Here is a 24501-nt window from a genome sequence, read left to right as displayed (position 1 = left end):
TTATCAGATGCTACTATCTGTCTCTTCACAAATACCCATGCACATTTTGTCGTACCTTTTCTTATTGTTTTATTTATTATTCCATCTAATTATATTGATGTATGTCATACATGAGATATATGTACTGTAAAACTGATGGAAGGAAGGGCAATATACGTGGTCAGTTCCACAGTATGAGATTGGATTGTAAATGTAAGGGGAGTATACTCACCCGGCCACGAGCAGAAGCGCTATGAAGTCAAACGTGAGCTCAGCATTGGCCCGCACTGATTCAACCACCTGTGCCACTGTGAGGCGAGCTCGCACTGAGGACACAAACCGGTTCCAGTTCCACACCTTGTCACTGCCTCCGCCATTGTGGGACGTGTAGCCACCACCGCTCAGGTCTTTGTCTCTGGATGAGGAGACATGCAAATGTTAGAAGTAGAGGATCCAGGGTATGTCATACACCTCAAGCCCACTTTCACATATTTTTCTTGTACTGCTAGTGTATTTTTTGAATTGCCACTCAGCTGTTTTAGTGGAATCTTACTTCAGATATTTTCCTTATCATTTTGAGTAATTTTTTTATATGTTATACTAGCTTTCATTCTCTCTCTCTTCCTACTTATTATTATTGTCAATAATTTTCTCACCAGGGGTTGTTCAGGAGTCTTTGGTCACTGAGATATGTGTCACGCTAAGAAAAAGCAGTCTTAACATTGGTTTTTAAACAGTCCCAAAAATAATGATAAGATTCTTAGATCGACCTCAAGGGTGACATGAGGGCCAAAGGTTAGTGGGGTATGGGCCACATTAACCTTTCATCCAGGAATTACGGCTGGGGGAGGTTTAGGTGCAACTAATACCGGGGTGTGTGGGGGTTTGGTATACCCACCAGGATAAGCGGTGCAACCTTAGTAAATTGCGGAATTGTAATATAAATGGTTCAAAATGGTGAGTTTTACGGCTTTCTGAGGGATAATTTATTAATCCTTACGCTATTATATTAGTAATGTCAATCTAATTAAGTAAAATGGATTAAACTTAAAAATTTCTCTGAGCTCTGGGGGGGGGGGGGGGTTTATCTCCCGAAACCCCTCCTCGCTGCGCCACTGGAGCGACTCATCTCATCGCATGAAACTTTTTTGATGCACTTCTTAGATCTTATAAGTCAACAATTGACCCCTTTATATACTTTACAATTGAGGCTGCTTATCTCAACATCAACCTAAACTAATGACATCCAACGTTTATATTTTCACCTCATGAACTCATTCCTAGGGTGACGAGGGTGAAGTCCGATAAGTCCGGACATGATGTTTGTCTGGTGCCCGGGCAGATTTTTTAAGAATCAGAAAATGTTCTACTTTTTGGAAATCATTATTATGTATGACAGTAAATCTGATAATAGCCATTCAAAGCTTCTCAAAATTTCTGAATATTTCTTCAGCATTCCAGGGCACAATGCAAATACAAATGTAGATGGGTATTTTCTCTTACTTCACAATACAAATTCAGAAGGGTATTTTCTCTAACTTCATCTCAGTGGATTGCTGAGAGAAACAAAAATCAAACATTGCCTCAGTTAAAATGTATGAAAAGAGTTTGTAAAAACGCAAAAATTTCTTGAAAAATTTTGATCCAAAGAAAAATCATAGTGCTTATAAATTTTTATTGTTCTTAATTATGAAATTTTCGTAATTTTTTAATTGTACTACTTTTCTCCATTCATCCTCCTTTTTCATAGCGTGTCCTATTTTTCACCTCTTGGCATGCCACTCTTCTCATTCCTCACCAAGTTTTGAGGGTTTGGAGAGATGTTGCGGGTCGGGCATGCAAAGTGCGACTCACAAACTGTGCGATGCTCGCGCTTCAAGTCAAGAACCTAATCAAGAGATAATTCTGAACCCAGTATTTTGTCCGAGTTACGAATCATCCGTTTACAGGTAACGCTCGCTCCGGGCCCGCTCCTAAGCTAGATTCGTTACGGCATTGATACGCACCATGCGTGATTCGAGACTCACCTCCGTGTAACTGAGCCCGGGTACTTTCTTTGACATCGGTTGGGAGGCCAGGGTGGCCCCCTTGAGGGCAGAGACCAAGAGTTGAAGGCTTATTCGCCCAGTCGCTTCCGGAGGGGGGCGGAAAGAAAAGAAAAGGAGACGCTGCCGCGATAGGAGCCGGACGATGCCACCAGGGTAGGGATATGAGTGGAAGGGTGTGGGATGATAGAATCTCGACGTCGTTACAAAGGCGATGCGGGCTACCACCAACAAAACTATATTTAATTTTCCTAGAGAGATGAAAGATTATTCTGCGAGGAAGAATAATCCTACGGTTTTTCCGTGGATAATTGTCTTTGACACGTGTGCCCAGGGTAGTTTACTTCACCCATTTGTGCTCGTCTACTGCACACTGTCGTGACCACAAATGTTACCATAGAGGGTTCATCAGGCTACCACTAACAATAAGTGTGCTGCCATCCAAATTGCTTTTTAATGGGTTCACAAAAGTCACCGCTCGTGTCGATGATCGGAGAGCCAACCGAATTTCTTGGAGAAATTGTCTATAATTAGGACTTTTCGCGGTGATATAATCTATAAAATTCATTAATTTGCGATGCTGTTCCTCGTGAGTGCTAGTGCTCCATTGCAAATATTGAGAATAAATTAAAGTGGCCATACGTCCCGGTTTGACCGGAACAGCTTCCGTTTAGACCGATTTTGAGGGTGTCCCGTCCGTTTCCATAAATTCTTTACAATGTCCCGGTTTCGTATAAAAACTATGGGAATATTTTTTTATAATAACAGTTTACAACAGAAAGCATAACAGAGTACGACAATAAGAGTTTAGATTTTAATTTGTCAAAAAATGAAAAAAATAATAATCTTATTTTTGATAAAAAACCATTTATACGGAGTAATGCTATAGGTTTTTGGATTCACTGGGGACCAGGGACGCCGACTTACAAAAAATATTGGGGGGGCCCAAACCGGGGATCTTGCCCCGGGAAATTTTATAAGTAGTGAGTTTTAAGTTTTTTAAGCTTTTTAGAACAGTCATATGATCAACAATAGAACCCTGATAACTCAAATATCGATATCTGGGCACTCCGGGAAAAATCGACAAGCCTGACACATTTTTTTCACACACCCATTACGAATTTTTGAGGGGGCTCGGGCCCCCTCAGGCCCCATGTGGTCGGCGCCACTGCTAAGGACCCTAGACCCCCGGCAATATTTATGGTCCGGTCTGGCCCAAAACATTTTTGGCCATCCTAGAATACATTAATGGCTTTGAACTGATCGCCGCTCTACGGACATTTATGTAAACCGATTAAAATCCGCTCGAATTGGAAACATAATATATCAAGCTCCTTTGTGAGAGACAAATGGCCTCCTCTATGAAGTACACTTGACCGTGACCTTCCTCGAGAGTCAGAAGCCTACAGGGAGATGTGTCGTCGCCCGGCACACAAACGAAGCCGTCACGACTCGCGTGCCCTGCGTATATCCCGCGGCACCACGGCATAATTGCACGGCGGCGGTGCGCGTGATCCATCGCACCGAGGAGATATTATCCCGCCTGTGAGGTCACGCGCCCACTAATCCCTTTGACAATTTCCCACGACGAGTATAAGATACACGGGATCGGCACGCTCTGATTACGCAAAACAGCCGGCTTCTTTATGCGCGATCCGGTCATAACAGCCTAAGTACATAATCGACGTAGCAGCCGATAATGACGCTTACTGCCTCCGATGCTAGATGAACTAGGGCATAGATTGACTACCATCTCACCGTCACTGCGGTAGTCTGTTCATAATCAGGTCCTCTGTAACCTCTCCTTTAGATGACTTGACTGTCTTATACGCCTTCCTCTTCAATCCCAATTGCGAGTCTCCTCTTCCAAATCCTCTGTCATTTCCTTACTTCTTCTACCTCGTTTACACTTTCGCAATCCCACTAATAGGGTAGTTTCCTTCATCAAAGAAAACGAAAAGCATTGATTGCGATTCGTTGCCCACCATTAGTGTATTCATAATATACAATTTATTTGGTTTTAGAAAACCCAGTTTAGACGAATGTTAATGGTCAATTTAAACCTCATTTGAAAAAGGCCAGATTGGCGCCCATGCGATGCCACTCCATGTGACGTTACAGGGACCTAGTTTCTATACGAGTAGATTGGAGTTTTACATCAACTGAGAATACCAATGCATGCATGAGGCACATAGCTGAGGGAAACATATCTTAATAATCACCTATTAAAACTGCCTAAGGTCCGAAAGTTTCCTTCATTTCATAGGGTTTTAATAATCCTTATTTAAACCAAACGCTACCTGCTAGCTGGGTATTCTGCTACCTGCTATCAGCCTGAATTGTAGCGGCGTTCATAGCCTCGCACCAAGGTGGCCTCACACGTCGCCAGCTGGAACCAGAATGACGTCACACAGGCTTTTCCCAACATTCACACTTAGCCGTCGCGTTTTCGCGCGCTTGAAAATTTTCACTTTTTATTTAATCGCGAAAAATGGATATAGCCATTTAAAAGTCTAAAAGTGTGAATTACGTACTCCAGGAGTAATAATATTTCGATTTAGGCAATTAAAAAAAATAGGAAACCACCCTCTTCCTTCTTTAATAACACGATTTCTTTTCAATAAATATCCCATCCAACATTAGCAATCATAATATGATATCTTTAATTTTTAAAATTTATTTTATTTTCATCTCCCCGTAAACAGCTCATCTAAGGACTTTACAACGGGAATCAACAACAATCAACAAAGAAGGACAATCACAAACGCCCATACCCTGGATAAGTGCAACTTACCCACGTGGGACTCGAACCCGCGATCTTCGGTTTGGCAAGCGAGGACTTTACCCCGCCGCCACCTTGGCCAGCAAAGTTGTTCAAAGGGAAGGCAAATTACCGAAGAAAGCACTATACAACTAATGTATAGCAAATGACCAAACTCTCTTCGGTAGCACCAAATGTGGATATACCAAAGAATGATGGAGATAAAAAGGGGCGGGTCGAACTTATAGTAATGAGGAGCTGCTTGGAAAAGTGGAAAAAAGATAAAGCTCCAAAAAAAAACCTAAAAAGAAGATGGAACAACATTGAGTATGAGACATGATGGCCCGATGAAGACAATCGTCGAAGAAAGGTAATGAAAGGTGCTGAACGAGTTACATAGGACAGGTTAAAAGGGACAGTGGCGCAGCGAGGGGGAGTTTTGGGGGATAAAACCCCACCCAGAGCTCAGAGAAATTTTTAAGTTTTATCCATTTTACTTTTTTGGATCAGTATTTCTTGTAGAATAGTGATAAGATTTATCAAATATCCCTCAGAAAGCCATAAAACTCGCCATTTTGAACCAGTATTCTTCAAATTTTCCTGGAGGAGGGCCCCCGCAACTCCTGCTTACTCTGGTGGGTATGCAATACCCCACCCCCGTAAGTATTAGTTGCGCCTAAAACCCCCCCTAGCCTTCATTCCTAGCTGCGCCCCTGAAAAGGGATGTAAAAAGAGAATAAATACGTAAATATGAAGAGGATAGGAGATAGTTGCGCCGAGTCGAGAGCTGAATCAAACAAACCTACGCATTGTTGACACTTAATGATGATGAACCCTCAATGAGGGACGAGTTAATGTTATCATTTGAGCTTCACCATACACTTGAGTAAGTCAATCCAATGGTCCATGTTAGGTCACCATTGTGATTGATATAAATCAATCATAACTGTTGTCATTCGCGACCGATATTATTCCAAGCACCAAATTACGCAGGGTACTAGAGGTACTGACGAGTAAAATTATTACAACAGTTCTTATAACCTTTGATCATCTTATTGTTTTAATAATGTTTTCTGGAAAGATAGTAAGAAAAACACCATGTGAATCCACGCTATGTAGTTTTAAACGTAATTAATAAGTACTGGAGAAAGTTTAGAATTTTAATAAAGGAATTTAAATTAATTAATGCACTTATAATGAATAATGAAACAATTACAGCGAAATGACAGGAAATATTTGCCGTAATACACATAATATATATAATTTATGCATAATATATATGTAAAATTCAACATGAATATAACCATGAATAATACATTGAACATGAATTGTACGTATTGAGTCATTTAACTTGTCTCAAACAAAAAAAGTAAAGCCGCGCAAAGCGCTCCTGGATCTGTCGAGGGTCTACGTTGGGGACGGCGTTTAATGAAAACAAGGCATTTATTTTTTTGTACGCTTCCAACCCAGACGCTTTCTTCCCTTCGACTGTCTCGTCGGCGTGCCTCATATTTTGCAGCTTGCCGTCCACTCAACCTCGGACGAATGTTAACGACCCTATCTCACACTCTCGTCCAAGACTGCATTTTCAACCTCAAACCGACAAACCTTTCGATAGACTCACGCAGAGGCCACCGCAATCTCTGTGCCCAAAATTTCATTCGAATTACAGATCAAACGAAAAAAGGCCGACGAGACAGTCTGAGTTGTTTCGATTTCAGCAGGTGATAAGACTCGAGAAAAATAAAAACATCGTAATGAAACACTCTTCAAACATCGATTGCATTGTAGGAAACATTATCATACCTTGGAACTTAAATAAAAAATCGAACCTCTTTTAACTGTTTTTAATAGAATAGGTAACATTCCCATGTTATGATAAGAGGTTGTATGTTGTTCTGGTTAAAAAAATAAGCGAGTGAATCATCCGCGGGTAAATATTTAACCACGTTGCGTGACAGACATTAGTAACCCAACGCATAACTTGTATCGCCAAGATCCTATAATTTGAATTTAAACTCAGAATTAATTAATCGACACAAAGTCATGAAAATTATCCCAGAGGCTCTTAATTCCGGCCAATTTTTTATTTTTTTAACAAACTTAATTAATTGATGAAATTTATGTAGAAAGTACAATTTTTCATCCATCACTAAAAATTGAATAGAAATTTACCCATAGCTCTTATTTCGTTTGTCAGCGTAGAGGTAATAAATGAATCCCAATATTTTTCATATTTATGGGGCCAAATAATGAACGCATGCAAATTATACAGATTCCGATAAGATATATGATAGTGCAGTAGTTTACGATTCAAATAAAATGACTCCGACGATATATTCTGAATAGAATTCAATAATTTGTCACTTAATCCGATACTTGGAAAAACTACGTTCTCCCAGGTGATGAAGGATTTCATTCGCGAGCGACCGTTTTTGATTGTGAATGACTGGAAACCTTTTCTTGATTACTAACGACCGACCAAAGACTTTGGTCGCGAATGACCGACGAAAGAAATCGGTCGCGAACGGCCAAAAAAATTGTGCCATTTGTTGGAGCGATCCCGTTCATCGGTCGGTCACACTTAAGATCTCAATCGCGCATGTCAGTCGTTCACGACCGACTCCAAGCTGAGGCCTCACTCACTAAGCTGAAGTCTCCATTGCTTCTGTGTTCTACAGCGTAAAAAAATTATTATGAAACTAGTTTCGTTCGTTTTTCAATAAGCGTTTTCGGGACATACAGTCGACCTGAAGAAGCTGGTAAGAATACCAGCGAAATCCGTCTCAGATAATTTCCACGCGGCGAAATCAAGAAGCAGTGAAGACATCTGGAAATCAACGCCGGGGTGAACTACGAGTCAATATTGACCTGAAATTCTGCCAATCTCTCTATTATGGCAATTGGCATCCATCATGCGGTGTGGGAGGGGAAGAAAATCCATACTGTTTGGAAATCAGTGGCACAGTGGTCTCGTAAAGGCAACTTTCGCACGATCACAACATCGCGAAGTCAGGGATGCGCGGTTATTTGGAAACTAGGGGCTAATATAGAATTACAGTCGAGTACAAGTTCGGAATTAGAATCAATAACAGCTCATGTTATTTTTCTCAGACACCGATTTTCCCAGAATAGTGACACTGATAGGGATCACTGTCCCTTTTTTCCGTCATAATTGGCTGTCCTTTAACACCTTCGCATAGTCCCTTCTTGTATTCGAACTTGGCAGCAAATATGCGTGGCGTTGCCGCCTGTTAACCCCCTAAAAGTAAGGATCTATTCTTGAACCTATAGGCGATATTCAAAGTGGCCCACAAAAAATAAGTACGGGTCTCGATTGGACAATAAAAGCTGGGTTCCCAACATCAGATATCTTCCAAGAAGGAAAACGAGAGAGGGGTTAGCAGGAATGAAGCGGATGTATCTAGTGGTGTTGGGCGATGACCGAGCTTCCATTAATTAGTCAAGGACAAACAATCAACAGCTTGAGTGCGTGAAGGGAGGAAGTGAAAATTAAGGGAATTCCAGAGATAAGGAAGCTAAGACGAGATTGTATAGAGGAGAGGATAAAGCATTTCCACAAAATGCTCAGAAAACAGTTTGCTATTTGTATTTATTCTGAAAACTATTTCAATGACGTGATAAAGTAATTTCAATTGCGGCTGTGCTGGGTAGAATTCAATGTCGTATAACCGCATTGTACAACCGGAAGGGTGCGGTGAAAATACAGGTTTCAATAATTGATTTTTCAATGGTGGTACATGGTAAAGTAAATCACATATCACAGAATATATCATGGAAAACATGTCATGATTAATATGAAAACATAACGAATAATGCAAAAAATACGACTTAAAATGTAAATAAATCAATTCTTATTTGAAGAAAGAACTTAATTTGGCCACAGAGCATGATGGAAGGTGAAAAATCTTAAGAAAAATACATACAAATTTTACGCTAATTTATTGACATTGGGAAATTCGGAGGATTAAAAAAAATCAATTGCGATACTCTTAAAAATAAAAGTACTTTTTCTTTCCGTCGCCTTATCGAGCTATTCACGACGAAAAATCGGCGGTCCTAACCCTTTCGTAGATTAGTTGATGAAGTCATGAGATATTCCTGAGAGTATATCCGTTTCTCAGCAAATCTCAGTGTTGTGCATGGACCTCACGTGGTTCCTTGTTGTTTACACTATTGTGAATGAATCCTTCCATTAGTGAAAGGCTCTTCCTGATCGAGTAAATGAAACAAAAGGACGTCATCAACACATACAAAAATGGATGGTAAGACTCGTATTTTATTCTTCCGACAAGTAAGAACCTACATCGTAATAAAAGTATTACTGAGAGAATTTGAAATCGTATTTTTAGAGTAATAATGTCGGCTAGAGAATTATTCTGGCGAGGACGGTGTTAACAAAGGGAGAGCATGAAAGGGAAAAGTTTGCAGCGATATCCGAAGTGGAGGCCGGAAGTATCAGGATCGAAAACTTACAGAGAGAAAGTTGTGCGTATGACGAGTGGAGGCTAATTTTGTCAGGTCTCAGACGCGAATGATAAGAGATGAGAGAGCCCAGTTAGCGATGAGAACGAGCAAGAAAATTAATAGTGATGATTAGTCTTAAAACGGAAAAAATACGTGATTTTTCTGGAAAAGGATAGGGACTAGGGAGGAAAATCTTTTAAAAAATCATGGTGAATGTAAGATGATTATGGCGATGAAAATACTCTTAATAGGCATGAGAACAGGAAAATATTTTATGAGAGATAAAAGAGAACGGGAGAAGACGACTAGAGACTTAAGAGAAGTTGGAAATAATGGAATAAATAGTAATGATCGTGAGAAATTGATTTTTATGGAAGTACAATACGACTCAATGAAAAGGGACCGTCGTGACAGAAACTAAGAAAATTCCATCAAAGCGCTTTTCTCGGACACAAATTGCCGGGATGCAAGGAGTAAGGTGTGCAGTATAACCTGAAGGATACGGCGAAAATACAGTTTCAATACATAATTGATTTTCTATGTTATTACGTGGAAAAACATATGATAGAATATATAATGGAAATATAGCTACAAAATGATTAGGTTAATACGAAAACATAACGACCGATGCGTTAAAATACCAGTGAAAATCTAAATAAATCAATTCTTATTCGAAGGAAGTACAAACTTGGCCACTGAAAATGATGGCAGGAAAAAAATTCTTGTAGATATCCATTAAATTTTTAAGTTAAAGGATATTGTTAAAAGTTATAAAATCTGTAAATGGTGTGTGTCTCCGCACCACAAGCTCAAGTCATTTCTGACCGTAAGTTGAAGGTTTAAGGTTAGTAGCAATCTCATTAACTACACTGCCTCGATTGATTCTCACGCCAAGCGTGCACTGCGGAGAGACAGCCATAAAACTCGTCGAATGGCTTCAGCATTGACACGTCTTCACCTTTATGCCGATAAAAGAGAATTTTTCTTTTATGCAATGTGGTAACAGTGCGAAACATTACTCCCATTACCATTCAAAACAAAAGAAGAGATGCTGACTTCTGGAAGTGTTCTGATCCATCACAACGCACGTCATCTCAGCGCTGATGCTGCCAAAGTGCTCCTTGAGCAATTTCCGTGGGACATTTTCGATCGCCCGCCGTGCAATGCCGACCTAGTGCCGGGGGAATTCAATCTTTTAGCTTTAATGAATATGTGGCTAGATGGAAAGCGTTTTCAAACGGGCGATGAGCTTCAGGACAAAGGCTAAATTCATCGGAAGTCATTGGCAGCAACATTCCATGAAGAAGGTATAGACAAGCTTGCCCACAGGCACGATCAATTTCTCAATCGCCGAGGTGATTATGTCGAAAGGACACCACAAGTGTGCTCAACATTTAGCAATGAAATAATTTTAAATCAATCACTTCGTATTCCGATCATGACCCATCGGAGGTTGAAAAAAAACGGCCCTCGTACGTAGGAGACCAATGACAGTACTTTGAAAAATTTAAAGTATTTTTGCAAATGTGTTCAATAAATTTCTTTTAAAAAATAATTGCATTACTTTCGGAACGCACCCTGTGTACACGCCAGTGGGTTAGACCGGAATGATCTCTACCCTAACCTATCCAAACCCACCTTTACGTTGAACCACTGCGCAAATGTATCTTACTTACTCTGGTTCGAGCTCGCGTGTACTGCTTTCGCCAATGGCGCCATCCGGCTCGTCCTCCAGACCCTTGTAGAAGAGGGTGCAAGGGATGACACTATAAAGGAAAGAGGGAGAGAGACACCGCCATTAACCACACTACTCCATTCACTCCATCGAATAAAACAATTATTTACACCGGCATAACTTGGCATAAAAAAATACAAAAAATTGGCAAGATGCGGCACATAGAAGTTGCCCGCCATAATACAATAATAATTAATCCGTTATAGAGAACACATACTTCAAACTATATTCAGATATTACCAACCAAAGTACTTCTCCATCGACCAGATTACACACCCGTTGATAAAAGACAACTGTGTTCCTTGTAGTTATATAGCTATTTGATTTAAACATAACATTGAGAAGACTATGATGGAAAGAAACAGTAACTATTAGGACATAGATGAAGAGGTTTTATCTTCTTGAAATTTTCAGATTTTATAAGGTGAACGCTTTCTAACAATCTTTCAAACAATTTATCTTAATGCTTTTTATGAAAAAATACCTCCGTAAAATACCTCCGAAGAGGAAAAGTATTTATATTTAGTAAGTAAGTAAATTTCGGAAAGGTTAACTCTGAAAAAATCGTATTTTAAAGCAACAGATTTTAAACAATAATTTTACAATAAAAATAACGAGCAGCACCACAAAAGCAGTCCCGTGAGTGTTTGTCTTCTATTTAAGTTAGGTAAATGGTGGCTTACCTGACGGTTGTGTTCGCCCGAACTCCGAAGCCATGCTCGTTTAACACCTGCAGGCAGTCCTCACAAGGCTCCCCTGAGTCCACAGTGAAGTACACCTATGCGAAAAAGAGACAATGTTAAAAGCCCACCTTGAATCAGAAATCACATTATGCTCAAAGCAGGTTCGCGCACAAGACCTGCGCAGAATTTAACTAACTGGAGCAAAAATTTGCAGGGGAGGGAGTGAGCGTGCGAATGTAGTTTTTCTTTTATTTACTCTGTATTTTATTGTGACTGCCTTTAATTCCTTTTGTGTCACACATCATGGGACGCGATGATAGGTATGATGACTACAGCTTGGTGTTTGTCATTTTCTCCCAATTGATGGAGTAATTGTAAGCCAAAATTAAATTATATTTTGCCAAAAACAACAAGAGGAGGCTATAATATATCTCTTTCGCTAACTGCTTTCAGGTAATCTCTTTCCTTTTCAAATTTCCGCCAACGAGATGAATTATGTCGGCTTGGCTGCGTCCTTAGTGATACCAGCGACATATCGCATTTGTATGATTAATGTTTCAGTTTTAAGAATAGAAGAAGAAGAGAGACGTCTATGGGAAAAAATAAAGAAGAAGACGTGTCGACCTCATCGGTCACTTCATAGTCTGATAAAAACAATCGTCGAAGGATAAAATTATAATTATAATAACAAACGACCTGACATTTGTAGAATATCGATCATACTCCCCAAAGCATATTTTAAGATGTTTTACTTCGAAAATCCGGGGAAAATAAAGAAATTAATTCTTACCCTAGACTGTGCAACGCACAGTGTGCATGCTTGAGATCTAAGAGCAAATAAGTCATTCATTTATCGATTATCTTAACTTGCCCGCTAAAGAGTAAATCCTTGGTGTATTAATATCATTCAATTACATATTAATACCTGCGTTTCTCTTCGAGCGATCTTACCATGGTAGAGCATATCTATTTACAGGGAAAGCTGAAGAGATGGATTTGGTAGCTTTAAATAGTAGGTAGTAAATTCAAAGAAATTGGTCTGTCTCTTAAATCTCCTGAATTTCACGGCTTTATTTTTTCATGATTGCCGTCTCCTTTTTTTTTAATTCAAACTAAACTTCAGAGTAAAATCATAGAGCCATATTATTTTCGTCAACCTTGAACTACTACCTCAATATTTTGCTATAGTTCTTTCTGCGGCAATTTCGTCATGCACATTCAGTATGTAGGTAAAAGTCCCTCAAAAATTTAGGGAAAATACACTTTCCTTAATTTTCAAAGACATCTCACCAGAGACTAATATATTTTCAACAGCAATAAAAAAATTTACATCACAGGTTAAGTTCTTTATTTGATGTTTAAATTAATTTAAACTTAAATCAATTTAAAATTTAAATTTGATTAAATGAGTTATTAGACCAAAAAAACTTCTGTCTAGTATGTCCACAAGAGATGATGATTTTTCATCAAAGCGTTGGAAGCATATCATTCAATCGGTAACACGAATCATCTACAGCTAGCTCCCACTCTATTTCATGCGCTGGCCTGATAGTATTTTTCCTAAATAAATACAGAAAATTAGAGAAGAAGCACATGTATCCATTGTCACTGAAATCACGCCTCATACTATTAATTGGTATTTTAAGCTACAGTGTCCGGCGTGATGCGGTGGAAATCTTTGATATTCAGCTTATTCAAACAACTTGTCTGTTTCCACACTATTTTATTTTCACCGACCATGGTTTCGGCAACTTGTGCCATTGTCAAGGTATAAGGTCAAAATAAAATAGTGTGGAAACAGACAAGTGGTTTTAATAAGCTGAATTAAGATACAGCGTTTAGATTAGGTACATAATATTTTAATAAGTTAAATTATATAAAAACTTCCATAATTTTGCTTTACGCATTTTTGTGTGAGATCGACAACAATTATTGGGGCTATATTATGCACTACTACTTCATACACTGTAAAAGATTCACTGTTGTATGTTACACAGAAGTTCAACAGTGTATATTTTATTATGCTTCCTGTCACCAAGCTCCACCAAGTATCGCCATCCAGTCTTAAGTTGTTCATAAATTGTATGAGAAATAAATGAATTAATGTTGGCATACGCCTGATAAGTAGTACTCTATTTTACTATTCTGGAAGTCAATATTAAGTCCTTCTTAATTTCAAAGGTGCATTCCAATATAAATTACTCATTTTGGCCCCTGAGGACTTAACGAGGGCAAATCAAATAACACGATGTTATTATTATGTTTTTAGTCTATATCTATCTTTATCTTTAAATTACTATTGCACAATGTGTGAGGAATGTACGATCGGAATTTCCAAAAGTATCTAATCTTATCTCCTTCCTGGTTGCTCAGACAGTGCCCATCCGTTGCCACGCATTCAACAAAACCCGATTTCACGTCAGACGCTCGGTCAACGGGAAGAAATTTCAAGAAAGTGGACAAAGAGAAGTAATCGAATTACGACCCACTGCAACTCATAGTGGAGGAGGTATATAGCCCTGTCGTCCCTTCTCCAACTCCGCCAAGGAAAGGTCAGCCCCCTCCACAGAGGCGCCGATGAGCTGAGGGAATATAGAAGCCATTGAAGACGTATGCCAATTTAGCTAGCAACGAAAATCGTAAGAATTAGCTAATCGGTGCCATCTATAAACCCACGTCAACTTTTTTTTTACAAAAGTGATTCTATCAATTCCGAAATAATCTGTACTCATTACTGTACTATACTTTCACAACCATAGCATAGCAGTGACCCTAAAATCAGATCACAATAAAGGGAACGCCTCGCGTTTTACACATGGCAAAGAGGACACTGCTCGACATAGATATGGATGCTATTATCACGATTTAGACCTCAACTTTAAAAGCGGAACATACGATTTTTCAAATACTTTAAAGTTGCACCACCTTCGTGACTTTTAACGATGAGTTAGCGCTCCCTCCTATAGATTAAAATAATGAATTTTACATAGAAACACGCAACGTTATCAGAACGAAGCTCTTATTCATGATCAGGACAATCGCACACTAAAGATGCAAATAATACGTAGATACGGCAGTATTATATAATTTCAGCTGTTCCTAGTGTTTATTTTCGCCAATCTCCATGTAGAACAGTCAAAAAGAATATTGCGCATCCACGGCCCTTCACAAACGTATCATTCTTAAGGTGCCGCAAACACTGGTTGGTAAACAATCCTTTACGAATTAACACTTCAAAGTTAACTGCACTGATAGCATATAAAAAACGATATCTCCCTCAATTTATCAAGCCAAATGAGTCCCAAGAGTGTCAAACTCCTGACTGCGGAAGTGAAAAAAACGAAAGAAATGCCGGTGATGAAAGAGAAACATTTTAATTCTTCAGCTTTTGATAAAATACATATACTTACAATTAGTTGTACGATTACTCCCCCGTGGGTACGAAATTTAAAAATAGTGAGTTATATCTAAAGTTTTTGCCTGCGTAGTTAAAGAAAATTACCGTAAGCAATGTCTCCATAAACATCCATTCCTACTGCACTCAAAGTTGAACTGCTTCAGCTTCGCTAATAGATGGGATAACTTCTATCGATTCGTACTCTCTTTGAAGTCGCTTTCATCATGTTCGAGTCGAGTGCAATAGGTGTTAATAGTTGACTACTATTACAGTCAATGCCGACGTGTGAACCCAACCTTACAGCGTTTCATACCATCAGATGTCATAAAAATAAGTAAAATATCAATTTTGATTAACTCCATTTCCATTTGCCTTTTCTTTAAAGGGAGACTAATGCCGACGCCGGGTTTCTCTCCACCTTCCTTTATGGCGCAAATGACCTCAGCTGTCGGTCGCTTCCTCTAAATACCTTACCATACTCTGTCCAGAGAATTCCACTTACCTGAAAGAAGTGCCCACTCTTATCGAGGTTCCATACAGCATTATCCACGCCGAGCTTCTGTAAGGCTAGTGACAGCAACTGAAATCACAAGAAAGAAAAAAATGAAATCGATGTTCAAGATGATATTTCACATGTCGCAACTATTCACAGGTTATTCGGAAAAACTAAAATTCTGAAAACTTCGAAGCCTCGAATAAGGCACCACTTCGCGGTGTTTGCATACGAAACACAAACACGGCAGTAACACTCAACTAAACCATTTAAGTTCATTCGGCGTAGATAATTATAGATTAATGCCACCGTGCGTGTTGCAATATATGCATAGAGCAGAAACGGATGAAAAGTTATCCTTCATAAAATTTGAGGAATGTTTTTCGTTTTGATTCGCGCAGTCGCGAACCTTTCTATAGTCCACACACATATTTGATGCCACCATGGCATCTCAAAATTTGAGCGCGAGATCAACTCTTTGTGACCTTATGTCAGATCATTTGCTGGAATAAGTTTCCCTAGAAACGCGCGTTCCCGTTCGGCATTGCATATCAAGTGCATGAAATCTTTTGTTGTAACGACTCGGTGGTCAACTAAATTGAAGGTAAGAATTTTACGACCTCCAATAGACAGTTGGCGATTGTGATGCCGATGATGCTAATATAAGTAGGTCGTATTTTGTTCTTTTGGGTGCCAATACTCTCCAACTGTCCTGGTTGGCGGCGTTCACTATGTTATTCTATGTACCCTAATTTTCGTTTTAACCTCGATAGATATCGTATTCACTCGAAAATGTTTTGGAATACATACGAGAGAAGTATTTGCTTTAAATGGCGTATCCGTAGCCCTATATCTTACTGTAGCCTCGACCTACGAATGAATTCATGAATATCCCGTTGTAATCTATGGCAGATGCCCTCAAGTATCACGGCGGTATGCGAGCACTGCCTCACCGAATTTTTCGCACAAGGTGATAAACAAACGCAGGATAAAAATATATAAATATGAACTTATTTTGTGAAAATATCAAAATATGACCTAGGTCTTCATCAGTAAACAAATTGGCTTTTAATGTAGCAATAATGAAAATACAGAACACATTCGAAAATACACAAATATCTATGAAATCTTATGACAATATTGCCCTTGCATCGAAGAATTTTTAATTGAAATTACATTAGTAGATAATTGTCTTTACATGTAATTATGTATCAATGAGACTTTTGAGAAACTCTTGTATTATGTATATCATCTAGTTATGCATGACATATCGTATTATGTATAAGCGATGCATTAAAGTGAAGGCTCCTCACCATTCTACTTGTATACCTAATGAAAAATATGGGCAGTCAAATCAAAAAGTGCCCATGAAAATGACACCTAACACACCTGGCTTCGACAGCCTGGAAGAGTTTTTACTGACGCATGCTGCAAAGTCTAACTAAGCCCTTGAGTACCAATGAAAGACATGTGCGATATTGGCATTTTTTAATCAACGTTTAAATTGTAATAGAGAATTGGTTTTGAATCGAGTAGTCCCAGAGCTAACCTCTTCATGAAGTAAAGAATCATAAAAATCGATGACACACCGCTTCAAATACTTTCTTTATTAGCTACGAAGCAGTATGGTACAGTTTGGTCAAATTTTTACATATTGGTCATTGGCTGGTAGGCTCAAGCAGGCTTATGTTCGCTAAGTTGAGGCTGTCGAAGCAGAAAATCCTGAATTCCTAGATTTAGTTTTCAAAAATTTCTTCTGTCCCGCAAACCACGATCGACTTGCCCCAATTTACGCATTCCTGCAAGACGCGGCACGTACTCCGCACTCGCGAATATTTTTGATGTGGAGTCATTTCATTAATCCTGTTTCAGTCGATCGGAAAATTACTATGCGCTGTCTTGTTCAAAAATGGACAAAGTGCCAAAAAGGTAACTGGGCTTAATTAGAGATACAATTTAAAATCTTCTGTGAGTTAACATGGCCAATAAAAATTTTAAAAAGAAAGAAGCTATAACTAAATTTACAGTTGCTTTCATTGAAAACATTTGAAAAATATCCAGAGAGGTTAATTACTACATGAAAATAATTAATGCGTTTTCGTTTCGATAGATTTATATTTATCCCCCTCGTTTAATATTCTTTTAGTATAAATCTTTTTAAAAATTACATCGACACAAATGATAAAATAATTGTATTTCTTACAAACATATAATGAATGAATTTCACCCAAAATTCTGTTATTCAGATATGCCCTCTAATTTATTATTGTTGTTTAGCTTGACTAAATCTTCCCCTCACATAAGTAAAAGAATTCAAAGGAATATAAATTCATTTATAAGTTTTATATTTCAGCTGCTTACAGACGAACACATAACTACCTCATGCAATTGAGGTGGCTTAAGGTTTAATATAAGACAAAATATAGCTTAGGAGTGTTTTTATGTAAAATTTTGAAAATATAACCCCCTATTATCTGTTCAAAATGTTTAGTAAAAAATTCAACGCCGATTCAATTCACCCGCTCGGATCCAGATATTTTCCTTATCCCCATGCACCATGTGACCACCTTTCAGAATTCATTCCAAATAACATCATAAAAGTTTGGAACTCCCTCCATTTAGCTTTGAAATAAATTTCAACGGCAAGATCTTAAAAAAAAAGTTGTATGAACATTCATAGACTGAACAGAATACAGGAAGTGAGGTATTGATATGGGTGGCGGCAAAGTAATTATTAATCTAAAATAGTTAGTAAAAATGGGTGAAAAAACTGTTAAAATAATATTTAACAGTGGTGGATCCAGGGAGGGGCTAGGAGAGGCATTAGCCCCCCCCCCACTTGGGTATCTAATTTACACTTCATATGATGGTAATTTTGTTCGAACTCCCACTACTGGTAGGAGGTTAACCACCAGGCTACCCGCTTAACCCTCCTTGTCCCAATCCTGGATCCGGCGCTGATAATTTATTAAAGTGTGTACAAATATTTATAAAATAACGATTGTGCTATGTGTATCTATAGGTGTAATGGAAAAATATTATTTAATATGTACGTATAAACCACGTATCCCATTGATCTTGCATTGTATGTATGTAATATGTAAACTATGTAATGATTTTTTTTGTAAAACAGAGCATCGACTTTGAGAAAATGTACTTCGTCTCACATGGCATGCCATAAACCAATTAATTGTATATCTATCTATCTAATTTCACGGTGAAGTAATGTTGTACCTTTAATATTTTAATAGGCACAGTAATAACGAGGAGGCAATGACTTTGAATAAGAATTAGCTGCCCACAGTGTAATACTTAACGATAACTCAGTGCGTGAGATTTCGAAACACTCATGAAGCAATGAAGGACGAGACTGTCGGGGACGGATGAGCGGACGTCAGATAAGGTGATGTCAGAGACACTTCCTTTGGGAAACTAAAATAATAACGAAATCCGTGGAAAGTAATTTTCTTCTGGAACTAATACATGTTTACTCAATACGCTGGATTGATAACAGTTTCGCCAAGGTGAACGTAGTACGTCACCAATACGTCTCTCAGAGGCAAGTGGGCGCTGAGAGATAGTGTCGTGATTGCAGCGAAGACAGTGATGTTGGTTTAGGAGGGAAAGACGCGTGAGTGGACTTACAAAGAACCTTCAAGAAGTAGTTCTCATCGACTTCATTAAAATCTTGTACGTAACATAACCTTTGATGAGAAAATGAACCGTGTGAAACGTCCGGAGCCCGCCTTTAGAGCAAAGTTATTGAAATTTTGAAATTAAAGGTAAACCAAACGACGCATATTAACCCAGGCGGAATGGTTGCGGAGTCGTGGAGTTGGTTATGGCCGGCACCTGGCTACTAGTGGTTATATGCGCAAAAAAAGTGCTGTCGTTGCCAGCCATAAATGTTCAAATTGCAATAGCTCGGCTCTAAAGACACGGGAGATTTCATACAGTTTAGTTTTCCATTCATGACAATACAATCAACTACTAAGTATAAATAAAGTAAGTTCACTTCTTGGCTTTTCATAATGCGGGCCTCTCGTAGCATCATAAACGAAAATGTTGTCCCTAAAGGTCTCTGGAAGTCTTAAATGCCAAATGAAGTGTAATGGATAGGAAATGCGTGCAATTATATTTTTCCAGAAAAGATATTCTGCTAGGTATTCTACAAATAGGGTGAATAAATGTAAATATTTGTACGCAACTGGTAAATATTATTCCGTAATTTTCTGAAATACATTAGACGACGGGCGTAGAAGACGGGACAACTTAATCGGCTACATCATAAGATACAACAGTCGGATGAAAATTATTGTTGTTGATCAGGTTGAAGGAAAGATCTCGGATGAGATACATACAGACTGTGATGAAGGATGTTAATCAAAAGAATTTATTAACCGTTCAAAGATGAAACTGAAAGGAAAATTGAGTGGAGAACTGCTTCAAATCAATCTTCGGATTGATGATTAGTGATTATGGTGATGATCAGGAAAACAAACTTTAAAATAATAAAATTCAAAATAATTGTGCGTCTATGTCACCAAAACATGAATAAGGGTATCAAGTAAGATGGGTTCTTCTTCTCTTTCCTTTGCGTAAGGTCGAGGTTGGAAGGGGGATTGGGCAGAGGAGAGGACGCACTGGACACCCAAGCGCTTTCTTCTGAGGTTAAAAAAACCCTAGGAAACTACATACAGGAGGAACGAGGAAAATTATTAGAATTTATAAAAGTCCTTTAAATGAATTTCGCAAAATACATGTTTTCAAACACGATTTCTGTTCTCTTTCACGTAAGAAACGCGTAAAATTAGAGTCCGTCATTTTGTAACGCAAGGGAACCAAAACTCAGCCCGAATCTATGAAACTTTAATAAAATAAAGAAAAAATATCATAATTATATAAATCACCACTTTAATCGTATAGAAAAAATTCAAAAGCGTCAGCAGGTACTAAACCTGCAAGATATTCAAAGGAAACTCAAAACGGCCACTCCACAGAAGGTTTTGTCTTAATAGGGAAGTGCACTAATTTTTTTTATTGCCGAATTTGAAAGTTTAGACTAAAAAAGAAATATTAGTGTAGTCGATTTTATTTCCTGCATCTGGGGTATGCACTTTAAAACGTTTTGAAAGTCGGAAAATTTCATGTTGCGCTGAAACACAGTGCCTCCATGTTAATTGAGATGTGGCGTCACAAGGCAGTACACGCAGTGGAGTATCGCTGTATTCCGTCGCCTTCTTTAGCGTGGTGAGAGTTTCCGGGAATCGGTGGAGTTTGCTTCCTAAAAATTTCAACTAGTACGGAGAACAGGAATACAAAAAAGAATTATAAATGGTGTGTTGTTCCCAATTGCATCTCGACGTCGAAACGAACGCCTGAGAAGATATTTATTATTACTAAGATATTTATGCCTGTATCTAAAAAAAATAGCGAATTTATGCAGCAATTGATAACCAATTCATTTATGAACTAGTCATTTCACTTATATTATAGTTTTAGAGCATCAAGTATCTACCTCAAAAAACGAAGTCCTAAATTTTTCCGCTTTTTTTCGATTTCAGCTTGCAAACTTACAACCCGTCCCAAATGTCTTCCAGGAAATGGTCCCTCAAGTACCGAAATCTTCGAATGCGCAATACCGTATATTTCCGCAAGTAAAGTGTGTTTCCCGATGGTGACTCAAGAAAGAGGATGTTCGGAAAGTAATCGCGAGTTATTTGAAAAAGCAACCGACCGAAAACGATCAAATATAAGATATGATAAGACGTCAGTAATCGTTTGCTATCGCAAAAGGTGCGATTTCGACAGTGTGCACACAAACACAAGGGACACCATTCCTTTAGGACAACAGTCACGCTACCCAATATCCATATTTCTCGACACCGTAATAGCGGATAGAATAAGGAATTCCTTGCCACCTCATATCAGAAAACAAAAATCCACAATATCGTTCAAAACTAAATTACTCAACAAACTCCATAAAAATCTTACAATTCCCAGTGTGTATACTTCTCCTGTAATTTTAGAGCAGAAAGACCTGTAAGTAAGTATTTTGTACAAGATACTCTATCTATACAATATCAGCTACTTTTCATAATTGTCTTTCCAGATTGTTACTATTTTCAATCAAATTTCAAATCTTTTTTATCGCTATCATATGAGGTTTTTTCTTTTTTTCTACTCCGTTTAAAATATTTGTACATTCACCGATGATTTTCGTAATTTCTTTTTCTTTATTTATACCCCCCAAAATCTTTAAAATACCCCCCATTTTCTTTATACCCCCAAAACTTACTTCTATTGTAAATTTTTATTGCAAATTTTTTGTTTGTGCATTTTATTTACCTTAAATTACTACGTTCATAAAACCTAAAGCGTCAGAAAGCTCCACAATGTGAATTGAATAAAATTGAACACACGCCGAATCGGCGGCGACCTTCGCCTCGATTGGGACCGTTTCCAGGACTTTGGAGACTATCAGAACTAGGATAGCGATTATGATGAAGGTAATTGCCATATAGGAACCTCTATGATAACTGCGCCCGATGGATAAGAAGTAATACCGTAGCCCCATGACGTTATTCAATACAAGTAGGCTTTTTCTGGAGATTCTTTGCACACATGCCATTGCCATTCTCCATGAATGTGTCCATCTTCTCAACTCATAAATTTAAATGCATGACTCACTAGGAAGACTGATAGCATACTTCCTTTAGCAATTTGCATTGTATTTTGTTTACACATACTTTTCACAGTATTTTTTACCATTCCTTCATCGTCGAGTATTGTTTACCCTTCATTCCATAGTACTTTAGTTGCTTTGTACCAGTACATTTGACTTTATTATAACCTTGCATAACCTACAGTTAATATTGTCATTGTAATTAATATTGCAATTGTAATTAATATTGTAATAATTACTAATCGATAGCTAGATTTCTACGATAGTGTATTTTCGTTGTGGTCCCGGGTTGAATGGAGCGACGCACGTTTGGCGGGAGCTCACAACACCTCCATGACTTTGGACGTGTTAAATTTATTATTGTGTTTGTAATGAGGTAGTGCTACGAAGAGTGGGAGAAAATAGAAGACTTACAAAAACCTTAAGGGGAAGACGGGAAAATTTGGTTGACCACATTCTGAGGTATGATGACCTGATGAAAATAGTCAAAAGACAGGCGGAAGGGAAGGATAAGGGACAGGCCCGAATGAGTTGCATAGGGAACAGGTTATAGGGGATGTAAAAGAGAAGAAATACGTCACCATGAAAAGGCAAGTGGATAATAGAGCTACGGATGTGCGAGTACTCGAAAATTCGAGTCGAGTACCAAGTGTTGCGAATGCTGAGTAGAGTCGAGTAGTTTCGGTTACACAACTGTCGAGGCCAGTGTGTTCAGAAATCTGCCGGCAGGAGGCGCTATCAGGAAACTCATGTAATGATATCGTTTTCAAAGTCGATAAGTCGTTCTAGTCCCTTGGCCTAATAAGTTCTGATTGCTGTAAATGTAGCAATCAGCCACTATAGTAGTGGAAGTGGGCACAGAATACCTTTTCGTCATTTGCGGTGGCCGACCAATCGTCTTCCGACCCGGCGGCTTAATCGGAGTGGACCGCTCATGCTGTAGGTACCGCTCATACTTTCTTGTGAGATACTTTTGTACTCTACCCTAACACTGAAGGAATACGTAAAAATTGTTAACATTTCATTGGAAAAAATGCCACTTTTAGGTTTTAGCGGACAATTTCGATTTTCCAGGTGTTTGACGTCACAAGTGAGCGCAACCTTTTAGCCTTTTTGAATACTACGTACTTCCGAAATTAATTTTCGATTATTCCTTTATTTCGTTTGGTGTCCGTCTTGATTTTACAAAAAATGAGTTGATGTGGTTGTTTTTACAAAGTAAAAATTAAAGAAAATTTATCCATAAAAATTCTCAATTTTAATAAATTCCCAAAGTTCCCAATTCTTGCAACTTTGGCGAGGAAGTCTTGTCCAGCCGCACAAATGTGTTACGAAAGACAACTTTCTGGAGGTAAATCTGTAACATGGAGACGTCAAACCCTGCTGCCTGAGCATGTATACAATTGTTTTTTCTGCTTAAGAATTTGAGAGGATCAAATATCAAATAATGCGTTTTTACGTATATTATCTTTATTACAATAGTGCAAATACCTTAAACGAGGGCTCTTCGGAGTAGTTTGGATAGAGATATTAATTGGATTGACGACGTTTTATTACATTTTAATTCATTTTAATTGTACTTATGAAACTGTTTAAAACGCATTAATTTTCATTCATTTCCTAATTCTGACACGATTTATATCAACGTTCCTCATTATCTTTTCCTTTTTACATCAAGCTAAGAATTCAGAATAGAAAATTGGGGATGGGAAAAATGAGAATATGCTGGAGCATTCATTGCTGTATTGCCTGGATCACAATCGCCATACTCGACTCGACGCTCGACTCGAGATCAAAAAGTACTCTCGCACATCCCCAAAGAGAGCGAATGACGAGCTACGTCACACTAGTCTTAGGAAAGTCCACTTATAATGATGTTTTCTTATAACCATGTAGTGTGCATGTGGAGAACCTAATGCACGCTGGTCATATCCTGCCAAACACCCTATTGGCGGCTCGCAGGGTATAATTCAGACGTAGAAAGCGAGGAAAGAATGACACATTCAATTTCTCTGCAATCCATTTCCTCTACCTTACACCCATGGTCCTTTCCACCATAGTAGGACGGTAATCACAGAATATTATCTGACAAAAAATCCTCTCCAAAATACCTAAGTAAGTTTAGCGTGTAGTTTGCGCTAGCCTACTTCCTTGTCTATGCTGCGTGCATTTGGAGTGAATGGCTTACGACTAGAGCGAGGAAGCGGAGGGAGGGGGGAGCAGGAAGGAAGAGGT

The 24501-nt window shown here is 38.5% G+C and overlaps 1 protein-coding gene across 2 annotated transcripts in view; it reads right to left on the bottom strand.

The window, feature by feature from the left end:
- LOC124164586 overlaps nt 1-24501 on the bottom strand; it is a 75833-nt gene that overhangs the window by 18431 nt on the left and 32901 nt on the right. For both annotated transcript variants that reach the window (XM_046541990.1, XM_046541991.1), the window contains 4 exons: nt 15591-15668; nt 11692-11786; nt 10950-11039; nt 212-394 (listed from right to left, as the gene is read on the bottom strand). In XM_046541990.1, coding sequence (XP_046397946.1) covers nt 212-394; nt 10950-11039; nt 11692-11786; nt 15591-15668 — 446 coding nt within the window. The remainder of the gene's footprint in view (nt 1-211; nt 395-10949; nt 11040-11691; nt 11787-15590; nt 15669-24501) is intronic.

The sequence above is a fragment of the Ischnura elegans genome, chromosome 8 (assembly GCF_921293095.1).
Source record: "Ischnura elegans chromosome 8, ioIscEleg1.1, whole genome shotgun sequence".
Classification (NCBI taxonomy): Eukaryota; Metazoa; Arthropoda; class Insecta; order Odonata; family Coenagrionidae; genus Ischnura; species Ischnura elegans.
This window is presented reverse-complemented; position numbering and strand designations above follow the sequence as displayed.